The 20,874-nt window shown below is 40.6% G+C and overlaps 1 protein-coding gene across 3 annotated transcripts in view; it reads right to left on the bottom strand.

Annotated features, from left to right (window-relative positions):
• Window positions 1–2,308: 2,308 nt before the first annotated feature.
• EDRF1 (erythroid differentiation regulatory factor 1) overlaps window positions 2,309–20,874 on the bottom strand; it is a 40,459-nt gene continuing 21,893 nt past the window's right edge. For 2 of the 3 annotated variants that reach the window (XM_067709093.1, XM_067709091.1), the window contains 7 exons: window positions 19,644–19,867; window positions 18,116–18,274; window positions 17,792–17,941; window positions 16,119–16,272; window positions 14,647–14,762; window positions 13,074–13,225; window positions 2,309–3,691 (listed from right to left, as the gene is read on the bottom strand). In XM_067709093.1, coding sequence (XP_067565194.1) covers window positions 3,520–3,691; window positions 13,074–13,225; window positions 14,647–14,762; window positions 16,119–16,272; window positions 17,792–17,941; window positions 18,116–18,274; window positions 19,644–19,867 — 1,127 coding nt within the window. In that variant the 3' untranslated portion in view covers window positions 2,309–3,519. The remainder of the gene's footprint in view (window positions 3,692–13,073; window positions 13,226–14,646; window positions 14,763–16,118; window positions 16,273–17,791; window positions 17,942–18,115; window positions 18,275–19,643; window positions 19,868–20,874) is intronic. The other variant, XM_067709092.1, reaches the window with a different exon arrangement.

The following is a 20,874-nucleotide window of genomic DNA, read 5'->3' on the forward strand; positions in this document are numbered from 1 at the left end:
GAAAGCAGTTCATTTACTTCTTCAAAGGGTCCCTCGTAATAGAAGGCTTTCCAGCCTGGTATTGCTTCTGTCATCCTTGACTGAAATTTGTCAGATGACCAAGTTCTTAGTTAAAAGCTGTTTTCAATTACTGCAGACCTATATATACGGCCATGGCAGATCATCCCATCATACAGAAAATTATTAAGAACTTCAAGCCCAAAATATTTGGTGCAAAGCCACAGATTTGCTTACCTCGTTGCTATTAATTAACCTAAAAATCAATGACTTCCAGAAAAGCCAGTCTTAACTTTGCTTTGCAAGTGTTTGCATCGATGTGAATAGAAATCAAGTCCTTGACCCTTATCCGATGAAGATGATTAAGGTTTTTTCCAGAAACAGAGCCACAAAGCCATTCTGTCAATGTAGACTCAGCTGGCTACTCCTGCACTCACCGCTCGCCTTCTGCAAAGGCAGCACGTGCTGGAAAGTTGTCAATAGCAGGGACAAACAACAGATTCCTGGCTGCCTTCAAGTGGCTCATTTCCCAAGCAGTCTAGCTCAGAGCAGTGGCTTGACATCTGTGACGTTGATTCCTGCATCCTGAACTCGTGATGAGAAAAATAGGCAAATGGAGAGCCAGAGGATTTCTAAGAGAAAAAGTCCGATTTCTTTTACAAAGAAAACAAACCAGACTTTTAGTAACTGAAGCAAATATGCCTCCTTAACTTAAAACCCAATGGGAAAAGCATTACTTGAGCTTTTAAATTACTTGATTGGAAAATCAAATTTCTCAACAAATAATTTTACAAAAATTTTAGGAAAGGTTAGAAAAAGCATCCTGAGGAATACCTGTCTGCCTTCCACTCTGTCTAGGGCTCTGTAGCCACGTTTCCCAACACCCACCGTCTGTCCCTCCACCCACCTCGGCCCCAATTTCACCGAGAGACAGGAAGGCAGCCATAGCCATGGGTCCAATCACGGAAGAGGCCACTCACCCCCTGAACCCCAAGGGCGTGGAAATGATTTTACTGCACTGAAAACTCAGGGATTCAGTGGAAAAGAGCACAGAATTTGAATTAACTACACTCCAAAAGCCCTGTCCTAACAATTTATCTTTTTCTAATACTTGACAGTGTACAAAAGGTTTTCATGTGTATTTCTCTCTTGCTCTTCACAACTCGTCAGTGGCAGGACAGATACTGCTGTGCACGTTTCTAGATAAAGAAACTGAAGTTCCCCAGTTGTGTCTCTGGCCAAAGGTCGACCGCCAGTCGCTCCTGACCCTGCTTCTCCTCACCCCAGCCTAGTGCCCTTGCACTCTCTCCTTTCACGTGGTGCTCTTCTGTTTGAATATACACACCTGCATCCCAAATGGCCCTGAACAGAACAGCTTTCCAGCTCGCTGTAATTCCTATAATGTGCTCCTCCCTCTTCAAGGCAGGAAACACTTTATATGGCAGCTTATTTATGTTCCGAGGGTTAGACTACCAAAATAAGACTCTTGAAGCTAATTGGATAACTTTATTTTTCCTGTATCAGTTATCTTAGCCATCATGCTCCTTTCACTTTTACATAATACATAGTATGGCCACCATTACCTGTTCTTAACATAAACAAACCCCCCCAAAATTAATGTAATAAGGACAAAATGTGGGCACTGAAGTTAAACTGAAAAAGAACTCTCAACGATCAGGCCACAAATACCCCATACTTCTAAAGACGCAGCTAAAACACAGGCACTTTAAAAAGCTTTAATTTAAATTAAAATCAGCAAATGACAAAAACATTTTAAAAGGATCTTTTCTTCCCCTGTAGGAACTTTCATGTTATTGCTCTAACAAATGAAGAGAGCTAGAATTGATATCTTCTTGCTTAAAAGCACATCTTCCTCTTGACTGAAAGGCTGTTTGCTAAGGAGAGAGGTAAGATGAGCGACTCTAATACCGTGAACTCCAGCTTCTTTCTGCCTAAGTAGAATATCCTTTGGAATTCATTAACCCCCAAATTAGATATAATCAATGGACATGTCCGGGTTTAACTAACAAGAGTTTTATTCTGTGTGTGCGCTTGCCACAAGGGGAAACAGAATGACAGCTGTCCTGATATGAGACATCGTTGATTTTGTACAACTGCTTTACAATTTAGGCAAAACTTTCAATGCTTCAGTGATTAGCTGATGCAGATCTGTCCCAAGCACAATGCAAACTGCATAATTACAAGGAAGTGGACAAATGGCAAGTGATAATTCTGCCAGGCTATGAGAGCTGCCAACTCACCAGTGTAAACATCTGAAAATCTCAGTGTACGAAAAAGGAGTCTGTAAAAATTCAGCTTAAAACAAGTTTATTCCAGACAGTTTTCTAGTTTAGTTCATATTTCTTCAGAAGGGTGTGGCTAGTGAGTGGAGGGGGGCTGCACAGTGAAAATCATCTGCACGTAGCACCGAGGCGGGTCGGCAGCAGCATGTCTTCCCACACTCAGGCCAGGCCAGTGGACTTGGTGGCGGGGCAAGCTCTTGTCTACAGAGGCATCATGCACGTAAATCCAAACCATCAACCCAACAGGACAGAGGATGCTGGATCTGTAGGTTACGGTATCTTTTGAAACTGAGATCAATTAACTGTGACAAGTACAGACAGCCTTGCATGCTGTAGGCACTGGAAAAAGAGAGTATGTTTTAAGCAACTGGACAAGAGCCATATAGCAGCAAGTAGTAAGTATAATATTCTAGTGAGAATTTAGTGGATGGCAGAATTTTATTTTTAATGATGTTTTCATCTTCACTTTGTAAAATTTATTAATTAAACCAGTTCACATCAAAGCTCAATGTGAAGAATGTGAAATGGAAAACTACAAAGACATTTTAAATAAATAATTTATTTATTCAAAATAGTTTTCTTACCTTATTCACAGTTTCAAGTTTAAAATGAAAAAAAAGGGGGGGAGAGTACCAATTCTTGATCAACTGTCATACAAAGTCAGAGAAAAGCAGATCCGTTCAGAACATGCACTGAAGAGAGAACTGTGCAATGGCTAGTCTTCGAAAAATCCTGTACTGAAGCTTAAAAAGGGCAGGCTTTTTCTGTGCAATTGAGAAGGGAACACTGTGGATGTACAGGAAGTTTCTTTAACTGACCTGAACCACTAAAATCATTTGGATAAAAGTTCCCTTGACCAAAGTAACATTTATCCAAGATAATTATCTCTTAAACCCACGTAGCTTAACATACTTCAAAAATATTTAAAAGTGTTAACTGCCTCACAGCAAGTCTATTAATACTGAGGTACCACATGCTTCTCAGAGAAACGAAGGTGGGAGCTCTAGGTCTGATTCTGATGTTGGCACCTCCAACGAGGAAGCCAAAGAACTCAACCATGACTGTTTGCCACGGGAAATGAGAACTCTGTTTCCATGCCGTGCCTGTTTTAAGTGGATATTTCCCTATATTTAATGAAACGAAGCACCAAATGGACACACTAGCCCCCGAGTGCAGAAGGCACTGACAGCATCTCTGCGGATGCAGCCCCAGGCGGGAGTCACTGAAGAGCACCACCGTCTCCGCCGCTGCCACGAGCCAGCTGGTCCAGCAAATGGACGAGAACATCAATTCTTTCCAGGAGAGATGCGTTTTTGTTCGCAGTAGCTCTTAGAAGCTGGGAGTAAATCTGCTTGTTGGTTTTGAGGACTACATCTTCTTCAAGGTTACTACTGGGTTAAAAAGAGAGGGAGATGAAGCAAAGAGTGATGCCCACCAACAGCTGTAAAAGAAATCCAAAAACTGAACACGGGCAGCCCTGTCATCACTTTTCAGGTGGCAGCAGGTGTTCTATTAATGCCGACTCCATTGACTGCTTATGGGCCTGTTTTTAAACATTTATTTCAAACATCAATTAAAGCCAATGATTATTCTTTTTATAAATATTCGACTACCTACTATGTACCAGGAACTACTCGTGGTCATGAACAAAACAGACCCAGAGCCCCTGCCTTCATGGAATCCACATTCTACTGAGGGAAGAGCTGGGGGAAGACATGTTGAGACGGTGAAGAGAACAGACTGTGAGATGACACGTGCTGTGAAGAAAACACAGTGGGGGCAGGCGAGGGCGAGAAGCCACGCGGTACAGCTTCCGGGCACACACCTAGAGCGACTGTGGGACTGCTCCCCTGGAGCGAGCACTGCCGGAGATGGACGCACTGCCCCTCGTCTAGCTGAAATGATGTGCAGCTTCTGTGTGAAGAGTGCCCCTCAGCTGGAGAGTTCTAGAGGGAATTTCCATTTCAAAACTGTCTTAACAAAAATTTCTTAAGTTTGCAGTTTATTTTGAAAATATCTCCCCGGTAGGGTAGATCGATGGATTATATTTATGTTACTGAAAAAGACTAGTAATCACGGCAGTTCATTTCTAGCATCCTTTTTATTTTTTGAGTCCGGATATAATAAATGCAGAGCCCTGGCCACACATACAGAGAACAGCTGAGAGTGCGCACGTGCACACGAGATCTGCCCGTGACCCTGTCCCCTCGGGAGAGCAAGGACTGGTATCCTTATTTTGTAATGAAAAACTAAATGATGTGAAAACTAAGCCCAGAAGGGTTAAATAATTTGGTTCAAGGTCAAAATGTTTTCTGACTTCAAATGCTATGTTCTTTCCACTCTCCAATATGCAAATCTTCTACCTTTGCCCTAGTGCCTGTTGGTCAGGCCTGCCGGAGAGCAAACCAGCAGCCTGGACCCTCCCTTCTGCCGCAGATCAAGGCTCAGGCTGTAGGGAGCCCCACTTCTCTCACAGCCCCACTACTGCTCTTCGACAGGACCCACCTCAGGCCGCTGCGGCCGGCCTGACCACGGACGGGCCCAGGCTGGCAGCCAACGGGAGGCTGCCCACACCCCGCTCTTACAGACCCCTTTCTCCTTCCTGCTCGTTCTGACTTTCACCAGGCACATCTCCTCTCTCCACCCCACGCCCACCCAGCACCACCCACAGCACAGTAAAAATGACCGTTCAAAACGTATTCACTCTCTGCGGTTCGGGCCTAAGATGGATATGTTTTAGGGTTTTTTTGGTTTTTTTGTTGGGGGCAGGTTAACATTCACAAACCTCTGATAACCTTATAAGACATTTAAATTCCTATCTGACAGTAATCAAGGCAATAGCACTTAACAATTAGAAACACTGTCTGAAATATGAATTGGTCTCTGTGGGCAATGACATCACACTGTCATTTCAGCTGATGCCTAAGGATAATTGATGGGCTTCTGAGATCGTAAATATAAAACCCTTTGATTTGTTCTGATCATAATTCTGAATGTTAAATCTTTATCTTCCAATTTCTACAAATCATTCCCTTCCTTAAGCAACTCTCATCAACAGTTAATGAAACCTGCCCAGGTCCACAAAATAAATAACTCCGGGAATAGTGATATTCATATTTATGCCTCATACACTCGTCAGGGGAATGCACTGGGATGGCTCAGCCACCTGTTCACAGGGTCTGATTGCTGATTGACTGCTACCTGATGTTAAATATTTTCAATATTACTTCTTTATCTCGGGGCTCATACAGAGCCCTGCCAGAGCAGTGGAATAGCAGCTCCAAGACTCACATCCTTGGAGGACGATTATTGGGCTGTCTGTCCACCTGTCAGTGATCACTGTGCTGGTCGCCACTCTGTTCTGGCCTGCAGGGGTGAACCCTTGGACCCAGTTCCGCAGGGGCTCTGCCCTCACCCCGGCACTGACTATGCTGGTTGGTCCAAGAGCAGGCGCTGCTCAAAGCCGCTTCTCTAGGAACCAGGTTCAGGCCCAGGACAAATTCAGTCTCTCTTCTCTATCATTTAGTCTCACTGTGCTTCCATTTCTCTATATCTTCTTTTCTCTCTCTATACTGCAAAAACTTAAGTATTGTCAACAGCCATATCATGCAATCTAGAAACTGGGAAACTGAAAAAGGCAACCTGAAGTAAAAGAAAGGAATTTATCTTATGCCATTAAGTTCTCTATAATGTACTTCACATTCTATTGAACCGTATGTAATTGCCAGTATTTGACCATTTTAAAATTGACCATGCTTAATAAAAATTGACATGAAGTATAGTTCTAGCTGTGTTATTTAGGATTTACAATGGTATTGTTCTTTTCCATTTTATAATTGGTTTTTGTTCATGTTTATTTTTCCTGCAGAAATAAACATTATGGTATCTACACACACACACACACACACACACACACACACACACACACACACACACAGAGTTAATGAAACCATGAACTCTATTCTGAGCCGTCCTATCATTTCTTAGGGTTACCTTTTTCCCAAAAGAAGGTAACCTACATTCTTTTATTTTCCTTTTCACTATTCTTAACCAAATGTTAGACGGACATACCTGGCCAGGAAAACCCATAAATCTAAAGGGTCTGTTCTCTGACTATGGCAGACGGCATCCAAACCCTCAGAGACTACTTCTATTTTTTATACTTTTTCATTATATTAAACCCCAAAGCCAGCAAAAGGTCAAGAGGCTAAAGCAGTGAATATTAAAATGCAGTACAAGCGCAAATAAATTCTTAATCCAAAAAGAAAAAACACAACCCAACAGACAAAACTAGTGTTTCTAGCAGGACAGTGCTGACACAGCCGTCGTAAGTGCCTACACAATCTCAAAAGGAAAACAAAAATTGTTTTAAATTAAATGCATCTTAATTTTCTTAGATTTCTTTCCAATTCTTTAGGATTCTAAGAATTAAATTACCAAGCTCAGTTTATTCTATTCTTTTTTTTTTTGGTGGGAGGGAAGGGAAGAAACAGTCAAAATAAAAACATATGACTAGTTCCTTTCTTTTAAAGGCTAATTTTGATTTCCCTTTACTCCAAAAAGGAATGTTCATTAATTCCTGGTGAAATAACTGGGCTTGCAGCACAGGATGTTCTCCTCTCCACAAAAAAATTATAGATGTTCACGTGTGTATCAGTGAGAGAGAAACAGTCATTGACTTACTAGTCAATATGTCTCTATGTTGTGCAACCTGTCAACATACTAACCGTATTAACACATGCAGCACATTTAAGTCTTTTATTTAATAAACCTTAAGAAACTAACAGAGATTAGCTAAATAGGACTTTATGCATCACGTGTAAAAAGTTTAGGTTAAAACTTTTTAACTAGAATAGTAATAACCTGAATAAACAGAACGTTAGAGGACCCTCCACTAAAATAAAAATGACTTAGGTCATATACATATGACTGTTAACGAGTATAAAGGATACTATAAGACTGAACTGTTACGTGTTAGCCAATTGCTTAAACCATGGATTTGTGAAAACCAATGAATCACTGTGTTTCTCACATGTCATATATATTTATACTGCCACTTTGTGGAAACCAGTAAAAAATTTCTCAAAATTTACCCACTGCTGTTAAAAAGGAAAAACCGTGAGTTTTCCCAACTGTGCGTCACTACACGCACAGCTCCTTTGCCTTTTGGTTCTTCAGAAGATGGGTGTGTTGGCTACCCTTGCTGTGCACCAGTAACAGGACATGGAGTAGCCGCCCAGGGTTAACAATGGGGCTGAACGCACCTAATACCCAGGGCTCCTCTCAAAACGAACGCTCTTCTTAGGCCAGAGAGAATTACTCAAAAACAATTAGGAGAGGGAGTTTCTGCTTAGGATGTAGAGAGCTGGAAAAAGTATCATTCCCACCCTTACGAAAAAAACAGCAATAAACGCAGGACAACCTACAAGATCACGACTTTGCTTGAACCCATCAGAGAGCTGGGGTTGCAGGGCCACCAACCAGTCTGAAAACTAAGGACAGAGAGGCTAACACGGGGCGAGACAGGAAAGTTCTTTCTCACCTGGGGCGGACACAGCTGGACACAGCAAGCAGAATTCAGCTAAAATCCTTAATGAGCTGGTAGAGGTCCAGAGAGGGCTGGTGAGGGAGGGGCTTGCAAGAGCCCCAGCAGGAGCTGACGTGAGAGCCTGATGAGAGTCCCAGGCCACGCTCCCGTGGTGCAGGCCTGGGCGAGGGGAACAGCTGCAGCAGCAGCAGCAGCAGCAGCAGCAGCAGCAGCAGCAGCAGCAGCAGCAGCAGCAGCAGCAGTGGGAGGGGGCGGGGCAGGCAACCCAAACCCACCGGACCCTTCTCCGCAGGAACCAGAAGCCTGAATATGTGGGGCGGGGCTGGGGAGGGAGCAGCACTGGTGGTGAAGGTCAGTGCAGACAGGGGAAGGGAAGGGAAGAAACACTAGCCCTGGGGGAGGGGCGGGAGCAGGGGGAAGGCCACACCCCTGACACTCAGGGACACAGGGTCTGCCTCAGACTGAGGCTTACCGGAAACAAGTGCGAAGCCTGGCCAACTCCCCCTCCCCTCCCTAACAGCTACAAAGCACGGAGGGACCAGCAAGTGGAATACAGCTGGGAGCTGTTAAGAGCATGAAGACAGGCCCTCTTTGAGATGCCACAGGAAGAAAAAGACCAAACGTGAAGATGGAGAAGGCGGTACAAGAGGCCTCCACAGAGCTGCTCCATACCGACCCAGGCACTGCCAGAGGGGCACGGGAGGTAACCAAGGCAACAAGAAAATCTCAACCACAGCTCAACACCAGACCTGAAAAATGAACTCAAACTTCCCACACTGAAGGCCTAGCATGAGACAGGTGTACAAACTTGCCAGGCTTAATAATCATTTCCCTCAGTCTACTATCCTACAGGAGATGCCCAGTTTCCCACAAACAATTACAAGATGTAGAAAGGCAAGGAAACCACACACTGCCAGGAGTCAAAGAAGCAACAGAACCAGACTCAGACACGACACAGATGTTGGAACCATCTGATAGGGGATTTAAAATGACAATGATTAAAAGGCTCAAATGGAAAATGTGGACGACATGCAGCATCAGATTGGTAACTTCAGCAGAGAGAGGGAAACTATAAGAAAGAACCAAGGGAAATACTAGAAATGAGGAACACAGTGACAGAGACAAAGAATGCCTTCAACAAGTCCAACCGTATAGGACACAAAACTGAGTCAACAAACAGTGAACTTGCAGACAGGTCAAGAGAAATCGCCTAAGCTGAAACACAGAAAGAAAAAACCTGTAAAAAACAGAACACCTAAAAGCTGTGGAACACTATCAAACAGTTTAATATAGGTATAAGTGGAACCAAAGAAAAAGAGAAATTGGAGAAGATATAAAAACACTGAGGAGGGAAAAAAAAATCATACCACCTAGCCATATAATGCCCACACTGCTGGGGGAAGAGAAGGAAGAAATCTTGAGGGCAGCTAGAGCGAAAAAGGTACATGACATACAGAAGAACAAAGATCAGAACAGCAGACTTTGTCAGAAAATGGGCAAACCAGAAGGCAATGCAGCGACATCTCTGAAGTGTGGAAAGAACTCTACACCCAGCCAAAAGATCTTCTAAAAGACCTGAAGAAGTAATAAAGACTTTCACAAGAAAGGAGGAATTCCTTGCTAGCACACCTACACTATAAAAAACGATAAAGGAAGTTTTTCATGTAGAAAGAATATGATACCACACAAAAAAATGGTCTATCTACACAGAAGTTAAGAGCACTAGAAATGGAATAAATACAGGCAAAAAAATTCCTTGTTCTCTTAAAACTTTATATAAACAAAAGGCATACTATCTAAGCAAAAACAGTAGAGTGTATTGTTTGTTTATTACATGTAAAAGTAAAATGAATGATAACAGTACAAATGATGGAAGGGAAAAACTGGCAGCATATTGTTTTAAAGTCTTCACACATGTGAAGCAGTATAATATTATTTGAAGGTGGCCTCCGATTAAGAATGTAAATGCTGGGTCAACCACCAAAACTTTAAAAAGTGGTATAAATAATAAATCAATAGTGAAATAAAAAGGAATCATAGAAAATGTTCACTTAACTCAAGGAAGAAAAAGACAAACAGAAAACAGCAAGATGATAGATTTAAATCTAACTACATCAATAATCACATTAAATGTGACTGGTCTAAAAATATCACCTATAGGGCTTCCCTGGTGGCGCAGTGGTTGAGAGTCCGCCTGCCGATGCAGGGGACACGGGTTTGTGCCCCGGTCTGGGTAGATCCCACATGCCGTGGAGCGGCTGGGCCCGTGAGCCATGGCCGCTGAGCCTGCGCGTCCGGAGCCTGTGCTCCGCAGCGGGAGAGGCCACAACAGTGAGAGGCCCATGTACCACAAAAAAAAAAAAAAAAAAAAAAATACCACCTATAAGTTTGGATTGAAAAAGCAAGACTCAACTATATGCGATCTATAAGAAACTCACATTTAAGTTAAAAGACATAGATAGGTCAAAAGCAAAAGATGGAAAAAGACATTAACCAAAAAACACCTGAGCAGCTATATTAATATCAAAGATGGACATCACATGTTATATAAGGGGCTCAGTTCTCCAAGTCCTAAATGTGTATGTGACTAATAGAGCCTCAAAATATGTGAAACAAAACTGAAAGAATCGAAAGGAGAGACAGATGAATCCACACAATTGTCACTGGAAACTTCAACATGCTTCTCTCAGTAACTGACCGAACAAGTGGACAGAAAGTGTGAATACAGAAGACCTGAGCAACACGCTGAACCAACTAAACCTAACCAACATTTACACAACACTCCACCAAACAGTAAGCTACTCATAATTTTCAAGTGCACATGGAACACCTGCCAAGGCAAACCATATTCTTGGCCATAAAACAAATCTAAACAACTGTGAAAGAAGAGAAATCATATGCAGTTATGATCTCAGCCCATAGTGCAATTAAAATAAAGCAATCAATAATGGAAAGATATCTGGAAAGTCCCAATATTCAGACATTAAGCAGCATACCTCTAAATAATACATGGATCAAAGAGGACATCTCAGGGGATATAAGAAAATTACTGTGAACTGAAAGAAAAGGAAAATATATCAAAATTTGTGAGACATAGCAAAAGCAGTGCTTAGAAGAAAATTTATAGTGGCAAATACTTATATTTAAAAAGAAAAAGGGTCTCAAATCAGTAATTTAGGCTTCCACTTTAAGAAACCAGAAAAAGGGACTTCCCTGGTGGTACAGTGGTTAAGAATCTGCCTGCCAATGCAGGGGACACAGGTTCAAGCCCCGGTCCAGGAAAATCCCACATGCCGTGGAGCAACTAAGCCTGTGCGCCACAACTACTGAGCCCATGCACCTAAAGCCTGTGCTCCAAGAGAAGCCACTGCATGAGAAGCCCACGCACCGCAAAGAAGAGTAGCCCCCGCTCGCCCCAACTAGAGAAAGCCTGTCCACAGCAACAAAGACCCAACACAGCAATAAATAAATAAATAAAGCAGATTAAACCCAAAATAAACAAAAGCAAGGAAATATAAGTGTAGAAATCGATGACACTGAAAATAAAAAAACAATGGGGGAAGAGAAACCAAACCAAAAGCTAGTTCTTTGAAAAGATCAATAAAATTGGTAAACTTCTAACCAGACCAAAAAAAAAAAAGAAGATAAAACTAATATCAGGAATGAGAGAAGGGCTATCACTAAAAACTCCTTTAGCTATTAAAAGGCTAATAAGGGAATACTGTGAACCTATATATTTGACAACAGATGAAACTCAAGAAGAAAAAAAGACAACTTGAATAATACTATATCTACGAAATGAAATTGAACTAATTGTTAAAACCTTTCATAAAGCCAACTCTACGTTAAAATGGTTTCACCAATAAATTCCAATCTCTTTCAAAAAACAGGAGAGGGAACACTTGCCAATTGATTTTATGAGGCCAGCATTGCTCAAATACCAAAACCAGATAAAACCATCACAAGAGAAGTATAGACTAATACCCCTTATGAACAGACACAAAAATTCTCAACACAATATTAGCAAATGGAATCCAACAATACATAAAAAAAAACAATACACCACAACAAAGTACTAGTTTATCCCAGGGATTCAAAGCTGGTTTAACATTAAAAAAAAAAAAAATCAATGTAACCCACTATATTAACAGATTAAAAGATGGAAAATGATAGTCATTTCAATGTATATAGCACAAGCATCTGACAAAAATTTAACATTCATTCATGATAGAAACTCTCAGCAAACTAGGAATAGAAGGGAACATCCTCAACTTGATCTACAAACACCTGTAGCTGATGTCACACTTCATAGCAGGAGACAGAATGCTTTCTCCCTGAGATACTAAGGAACTGAAATCAGGAGAGGAATTAACTAAAGAGGCAGCAAGAGGGAATTTTTGGATTGATGGAACTGCTCTGTGCCATGATTTTGTCAGCAGACATACATATCTATGCATCTGTCAAAGCTTGAAGAACTGTACACCACAAAGGATAAATTTTACTATATATAAATAAAACATAAAAAGAGACAAAAAATTATCTGTATCCCAATTTTATAAACTGGTAAAATACGCACAGGATAACTGATAAGAATGAATATATTAGGATAAATGATTCTCCTTTTTCTATTTTTCAAATTTTGTAATATGGCTGGATTATACTTATACTAAAAAAAAATGAAAGGCATATTGTTTATATTATTTTCCTGATCTAGTATTTACTACCAGAATTTCAAATTAAATTAATAATCCCAACATAATAACTCTGGAAAACAACATAATTGTATAAGATGTTATAGGTGTATTTGCTGAGATGCTTACTCTTCTCTTCACTAGTTTCTTGGGTAGAGAGACTTTGATGTTCTGTCACCTACTTTTAATGATGCGCTTGGCCCTGAGTATCTAAACTATAGTTCTGACTTCCCATTAAACACAATGCTCAGAAGAGTTACAAGAAACAGTCAAGGTCTTCATTCCAGGTCATTCATCTCTCTCAGGGAAAATATTACAACCTATAGGGTATTTATCCTTAGGCAGTAAGATTTCTTTGTTTCTATAATCTCAACACGTTGTAGGCCACATGGAGATGATTCTCACTCAATTTAACAAATCACGAAAGAGCACCACTTAAAACACACAACAAAGAATGGGGCCCATCCTTTTACAGTATCAGTAATAAAAAGTATATAGGTAAGGTGCTTGGAAAGAAATTTCCAAAAAATTTACCTTGTTTTCTTTTTAGTTGACGACAGCAGTTTGATGGACTGAAGAAGAAGGAATGACAAGCGAGATTCAAATATACCCAGGAGTTTTATCACTTCTTCTCGATTGAGACTAGGAGAAGAATCAGCAGCTGGAGGGGTCTCTTCACTCTTAGGCTAGAAACAACAAAACGTTATTTCACTTAAGCTACCTCACAGTTCATACTAAAGTGATGGAACCGCCATTTCAATAATCCAGTAAACTTTTAAACCAAAAGCAAAAAAGAGCAAACCTGAGATGATTTTTCCCTCGGGGACAGCCTGCTGGCAGCCTCATCATGGCCTCCTCCTCCCTCCCCTGAGACATTTTGATAGACTAAACCACATAAAAAAAATGTCTCAGACCTAAAAGGCACTTACGTAGTAGAAACTAATCCTGAACAAAAACCTCCTGACTTTCCAACGTCAGACGCTCAAGGAGCAAGATGGAAATGGGTCCTGTATGGTTTGAGAACCAGAGTTTGGAAATAGGCTGGAGGCCACTGGGACTCAGGGAAGCTTTCAGCAGAAGGCAGCATGAATGTGGGAACACCTGGCAAACTGGAAAGGCCTTCCCAAGGAGCCTGCTTAAGCCCAATCACCGTTCAACTGCAGACAGTTTAGTGGAAATTATAAAAGAAGGCACAGACCTTTCTCTTAAAAAATCAAACAGGGCTTCCCTGGTGGCGCAGTGGTTGAGAGTCCGCCTGCCGATGCAGGGGACACGGGTTCGTGCCCCGGTCCAAGAAGATCCCACATACCGCGGAGCAGCTAGGCCCGTGAGCTGTGGCCACTGGGCCTGCGCATCCGGAGCCTGTGCTCCAGAACGGGAGAGGCCACAACAGTGAGAGGCCCGTGTACCGCAAAAAAAAAAAAAAAAAAAAGCAAAACTTAATAGACTTTATACTCCCAGGGCCTTATTATTAACCAAGGTCTATGTGGTTATTTAAAGAAATAAGTTTTTTTAATAAATTTATTTATTTTATTTTTGGCTATGTTGGGTCTTCGTTGCTGCGTGCGGGCTTTCTCTAGTTGCGGCGAGCGGGGGCTAATCTTCGTTGCGGTGCGCGGGCTTCTCATTGTGGTGGCTTCTCTTGTTGTGGAACACAGGCTCTAGGCGCACAGGCCTCAGCAGTTGTGGCACGTGGACTCAGCAGTTGTGGCTTGCGGGCTCTAGAGCTCAGGCTCAGTAGTTGTGGCGCACAGGCTTAGTTGCTCCACGACATGTGGGATCTTCCTGGCCCAGGGCTCGAATGCGTGTCCCTTGCATTTGGCAGGCAGATTCTTAACCACTGTGCCACCAGGGAAGCCCACAAGAAATAATTTTAAAATATAAAAGATGAACTTGTAAATTTGAGCTTAATAATTCCACCAAGAAAATGTAATAATCACTGTTAACAGGTTTTTATGCAGAGCATATGTATTTATGTATCTGTACACACACAATGCATATAGACACATATATACACATACACACATCCCATATGCCCACTATACACATCATGTAGCATTTAGTTTAAGACACATAAAAAACAATGATAAATCTTTTTTCCATTTACCTGGTCAAATTCCTCTACAAGCTCCTTTCTGATGAGCTGGAATGCATGCTTAGTTCTCACCATTATATCAAGAGCCCCAGAAAGTGTTTTTAATTTTCCAATATTGCTATTCTGACCTAGAGTGTCAAACACAAAATGATCATTCCTTTAAATATAAATCTAGAAACCCATCCAATGTCAATGTATTAATGAAAATTCCGATTTTCAAATGCTGTAAAGGTAGCTCATGAGAATCCCAAGAAATCTTCTAAATCCGACTTTTGTCTAATAATTATCCCTAAAGAAAAATAGTAAGACTTGACGAGGCAATAAACAATCACTGTTTCCCTGCCTCACTATCTGGTTTTACAGGCACAGTATTAAACATTTTTTAAAAAGGGAATTAAGCACACTTACCATCTTAGCAGATTTGTTCCCAGTATCTACTTTTTTTTTTTAAATAAAAACGATGCCTGCTCATTCTAAGGAATTCAAACATGGCAGAAAATTCAAAGATGCAAATTGGAAAAGAAGATCACCCCAGACTGCCCCCAGAAAGAGCTACTATTAATCCTGGGTGACCACCCAAGACATTCAGCTAGGCACTATATACTGGCAAAAAGTTTAAAAAGATGCTTTTAGTAAAAAGTATTTCTAAAAACTGTTCTGAATAGGTAATACACTGTCAAAATGTATAAGGTACAAATGGGCATACACTGAAAGCCACGGAAGTGACAGTGCCGTCAGTTTCTCGTCCATCCTTCCAGAGATACTATATAAAGAGTCATGCCTATGTTAAATATTAAATTTATTTTAATTTTATAGAAGAAAACAACTGAAAAGAAACCAATGGAATTGCTGTACTTCAAATGAATGTCTCTTGTTTCTTTACCACACAAGAGATATTTCTCAAAAGATCCCTGTGCAGAAGGGGAGCAGGTGAACAAGACCAAGGAGGGAATTTAGAAAAAATCACTCAGTGGTGGAGCGCCAGCTTACTCCGCCGTGGGAAATGATAAATGAAGCGCCACGCTTTCGCCCTCCCTGCCCTCCCACTTCATCGCCACCTTGCTCAGGATCTGCAGTTAAAGTCTGTTCTAGAACCACAATCCAAAGCTGCCAGTCTTGGTTCTTCGTTCAAGGGGACTCAGTGAGGCCCACCACTTCTCCATCACCGCTTCTCCACTCCCATCTTGTTCATGATGCTTAAAATCTTTAATTGTCTAAACTAACTTGTCATAATTTTTTTTTCAAGTAAGAAATCCCAGGCTATATTTCAGTATATCTACTCATTAAACATAAGCTAATGCATTTCTCTAAGTTTTAAAAAGCATTTCAAAAGATGTCCCTACCCAAAGACATTAACTATGGGCAAATTCAAAAGAAAACAACATTGCTTACATCCAAGAGAGATCCATAGGCTGCCTCACTCTAAGACAACCCAACACTAAGCCAATGCATACAAATCTGTGAAATAAAGAAGTGAGACTTACTGGTCATCTGAAATTCTGCAAATGCTACTCTTTCTAACTGTACTCTAAGTAGTTCACATGGAGCATCTTTCAGAAGCTGAAAAAGCTTTACAGCTTTGCTGTAATGAAGATCTGCTAGCACCCGGTGCTGCTTCCTAAGATATTCATCACCAACCTAGAACCAAAAATAAAATAAATCCTAAGGCTTTGATTTCACAATAACCACTTAACCAAGTCTCTGGACCACTAAATACTTTTCAGTGTTTTGTTATAAGTCTTAGAGTTTTAGCTCTTACATTTAGGGTCTTTAATCCATTTTGTTTATTTTTATATGTTATGTGAGGGAGGAGTCCAACCCTATCCTTTTGCACGCAGATGTCCAGTTGTCCCAGCATGATTTGCTGAACAGACAATTCTTCCCCCAGTGAATTGTCTTCGAATTCTCTCAAGCTTGCTTTTGCCGTGAGGATATTAGGCCATCTGGACAAATGTGAATTTAGGTTGGGGGCCCTCTGTGGCAAGAGGAAAAGAGTCTAGGGCCACCTCAGAGTGGAAAAAACCCTCTCCAGATTCAGCTGGACCTCAAAGGACAGTATTTCCAGGATAAAGGCATCCCAGAAGTAAACCCACACCCAAGGAACTGCAAGATAATTTGTCTTGGTGCTGAGCTAAGAAAGGGAGAACAACAAAACAATAAAAAAATATCCCTGAGAAACTATAAGCACAAGACTCCTGGCAGAAGCAAGGCAACCTCTCTGAAGGAGGGCACCTTCAGTTCAGGCCTCAAATTATCCTTAGAAATACATGCATTTGAGCACCAGGATTCAGGTACAAGACTGTTCATCATATTATTGCTAATAGCCTCAAACTAGAACAACCCCAAAGTTCACTAATCATAGAATGGATAAATAAACTGGGATATATTCATTTAATGAATACTGTTGAGCTGAGAAAATGAACAGCTACGTGTATCAACCTGGAAGAATCTCCAATACATGATGTTAACTAAAAAGCAGTAAGCCACAGAAGAATATGTACAGTATGACTTGTTCTATAAAGTTCACAGCCAGGTAAAATGTAAACATGCCGTTTAAGTGGTAAAGCACAGAAAAGGTACAGACATAATAGAAAATCTGGGACAGTAGTTAATCTAGGTGGTAAAAGACAGAAAAGGTACAGACATAACAGAAAATCTGGGACAGTAGTTAATGTGGGTGGATACTGAGAGAGACTCAACAGGGAGGGGTACACAGGGGATCCCTGAAGGAGTCTTCCATTTCTTAACCTCAAGGTGAGGTACACAGGGGTTTCCTTTGTTTTTCTTTAAACTGTATAAATGCTTCACATACATTTTCTATGTGCTTTTATATGCATGCTCTATTTCAAAATAAAAATTTTTTTAAATGAGCAATGCATACTTTAAAATTGACATAGAACTGTTACTATAAAGCCTAACTACATTTTAAAAAAATCTAAATAATACACCCAGGCAAACACATAATTTTGCAAACTAAGACCCAATTATAATAAAAAAATACATAGCACAGGAGAGAGGGGAAAAATACCCACAGTCCAAGTTTTTCTCAAATGGCTAAAAGAATAGATGGCATTTTAAATGTCTACAGAAATGTAAGAAAAGCACCAGAACACCTTTAAATGGACTTGGCACTTAACTTGAATCGAAATGGCAATACCTGATTCCTCAGACAACTGTGGTACATGGACGCCAGCCTGTGATGGATGGTTGCAGCTCGGTACTGACAAAGAGGCTGTCGAGCAGACACCAAGTCCACGTCACAGTATTTCAGGGACTTCATCATAGCCTCACTGACTTCTTTTTCAATCTGTGTATTTTTTTTAAGGGGGAGGAAAAAAATGACAATCCCATAATCTTATGTAAGAATCTTAAAAACATTTGAATACTGCTTGTCAAGAAAAAGACTATAACAGATGCTCAATATGTGTCAAACAAAGGAATAAGTAAGGTTAAGACTTCTTTATAATCCAGCAAATATTACCTGCTCTTGAGCTTTTCTAGATAACGGAGCATAATCTTGCTGTAGAGTTGCCATAGTAAAATAAGTAGTGGACAATTCCCAATTCACTGAGTCCCAAACAGCTGAGTGTGTGTCTCGTGTTCCCAAGGATCTTAGAGCTTTCAAGTAGTAATCAACAGCCTGCAAGGGAGGAAAGAGGACCATTGTGACTCAGTTTAAATATACACCATAAAGTAAAACATGTCTCACAATCACCCCAACATTAATTTGAGAGAATTTATAAAAGACCAATATCATGAGGAAAGGAAAAAAGTAAATCAGTGACACAGTTTCAATGAAGAAAGTGATTTAAAGTGGACTACATGTTGCCCACATTTCCTCTCGAGTCTATCATCAGCCCATCTGAGTGTCTTATGACTCATGTGAAGCATAAGGATGCATTTTTTTCATTTGTTTTCCTTTCTTTCTAAATGAGAATTACAGCTTATATAACTAGCAAACTAGAAAAACTAATCTGACAAGTCTATGGATAAAAAATTTGCTGGGTTTGATTGTATAAAGAAGCAACCCTTCCCACCTCTGTCACCACCATGCTGAAATACATGGTCATTGTATGTAATCAAATAAAATCACACTGAATTCCATCACCCAGCAATAATTTCTACATTTCTGGTGTGTACTTATCCACTTTTTCTGTGTATATGTAGGCTTAAAGAAAAACAAGGTCACTTTTTTTTTTTAAGTTCTCTATGCAATGAACATTGCTCACTAATGTAATTTAAACAGCTTCAAAGTTCTCAACTAAATGAGTGTTCTTGTACCTCCCCCAACGCTGGATATTACCATTTGCCAAAAAATGTTCACAATTTGATTAAAAAAACTTGATTTTTAAATTTCATAAAAGTTTAAATTTTGAAATTTTTCTTACATATTAACCATTTACTTTTTTTTTTTTTTTTTTTTTACACGTATGACTTTTTTGTTCAAGGTTATTTGTTCTTCTATTGGGGCAGTTTATTTTCAACGATTCTTAATTGTTCTTTATATATTCAGGATTTATTAACCTCTGATCTGTCATGTATGCTCTAAGTATTTTCCCTGGATTGTGGACTGCTTTTCAATTTTGCTTTCTGTTGTGCATTTAAAAAACAATTTTTATGCATTTGAATTTATCCATCTTTTATGTCACAATTTTTGCTCTTTGTGTTATGCTGCAAAAGTCCTTTCCCATCCTATCAGAGAACTGTCTACCTGTATTTTCCTCTGGGACTTCCAGAGTTTCACTTCTCTGTGTCGATCTTTAATCCATATGACGTGCTCTCACTACACCGATGTAATTTACTGAACAATTATCCTTCCCTACCTGTCATCTTCACTACTGAATTCTCAGTATTCTTCCAGTTTCTAAGTGTTTTAATGATCTGTCTAGTCCTGTGCCATCACCACAGCTGTTAATTATTTTAGTTTTATAACCTTTTAGTGGAGCTGTGGCAAAGTGTAAAGGACAATCAGGTGTGAATAGATGAGGTCCAACATGTAAGCAAGTTACCTTATTGTAATACAAGCCTTCTTCTGGAGAAAATTCACGTTTAAATTCATCACCTGCACCACAGTGAGCCTGTGCACAAATTCGCATGAGTCGTCCCGTGTTACATAATAAAAGGGCAGCATTTGTGACATCGTCAATTGACTCAAAGTTGTGAATTCCCTTTTCAAAACAAGAAAAGCTTTTTTTCCACAACTGCTGCTCTGCAGTAGACACAGTTTTGCTCACTTCACAAAAAAAGAAAGAAAACAATGGTGTAAGCAGATATCACCGTAAACCCACCAGTGTCTCTGGATGAGATGATGAGAGCGTGGCAGTGACAGGATGTCTAGTGGACCACCAGCCACCTGGACCCACTGCAGCGCACTATTCTCATCACACCTGTGTCCCCCCCGCCCCCGCCCCAAATTCATGTTGAGGCCCTAACCACAAATGTTGACTAAGGTCTCATTTATGAGGTCATAAGGTGGGACCCTGATCCAAAATGACTGGTGTTCTCATAAGAGAGAGAGACGTCAGGAACACACACACAGAAAAGACCAGGTGAGGACACAGCAAGAAAGTGGCCACCTGCAAGCCAAGAAGAGAAGTCTCAGAGAAATCCAACCTTGGACTTCCAGCTCCACATTGTGAGAAATAAATTTCTGTTGTTGAAACCACCTAGTCTATGGCAGCCGGGCAGACTGACACAACACTCGGAGTCCTCTTCTCTATTAACCAGATGATATTAAAGCAGGCATATAAAAACATCGAGCAAAGCACTATTGCATAAAGATTCAAAAGACATGGTCCCATGAATTTCAAGAGGCACAGTCCGCGTCTTCTCTAATTCTCCTAGGTTTCTGACAACCACTTTCCATACACCTTCACCAACTTCCTCCTCCAGAGGCACCTTAAAAGCATAGGTTCTTATATCTCAATTTTAAAAATGTATTATATACGTATAAATAACAACAACAAAAAAGCACAGGTTCTCCCACCGGCAATGACCTCTGTACCCCTGTGGCAAGTACAGCTCACAGATCAACAGGCACACAATAACTTATTCAACCTACCTGCTGTCCTCAGTTTTATCTCGGCCCTTTTGGTTTCCCATGCTGTGTGTACAGCCTCTACAGTTTCACCCATTCTCATGGCTTCAACTATCACCCCTATGTGAATGGTTCCCAACCTATGCCTTGCTAACCCAAAGAGCTCTAAGCACACATTTCTAACTGACTACTAAATCATACCA

The sequence above is a fragment of the Pseudorca crassidens genome, chromosome 16 (assembly GCF_039906515.1).
Source record: "Pseudorca crassidens isolate mPseCra1 chromosome 16, mPseCra1.hap1, whole genome shotgun sequence".
In the NCBI taxonomy this organism is placed as follows: Eukaryota; Metazoa; Chordata; class Mammalia; order Artiodactyla; family Delphinidae; genus Pseudorca; species Pseudorca crassidens.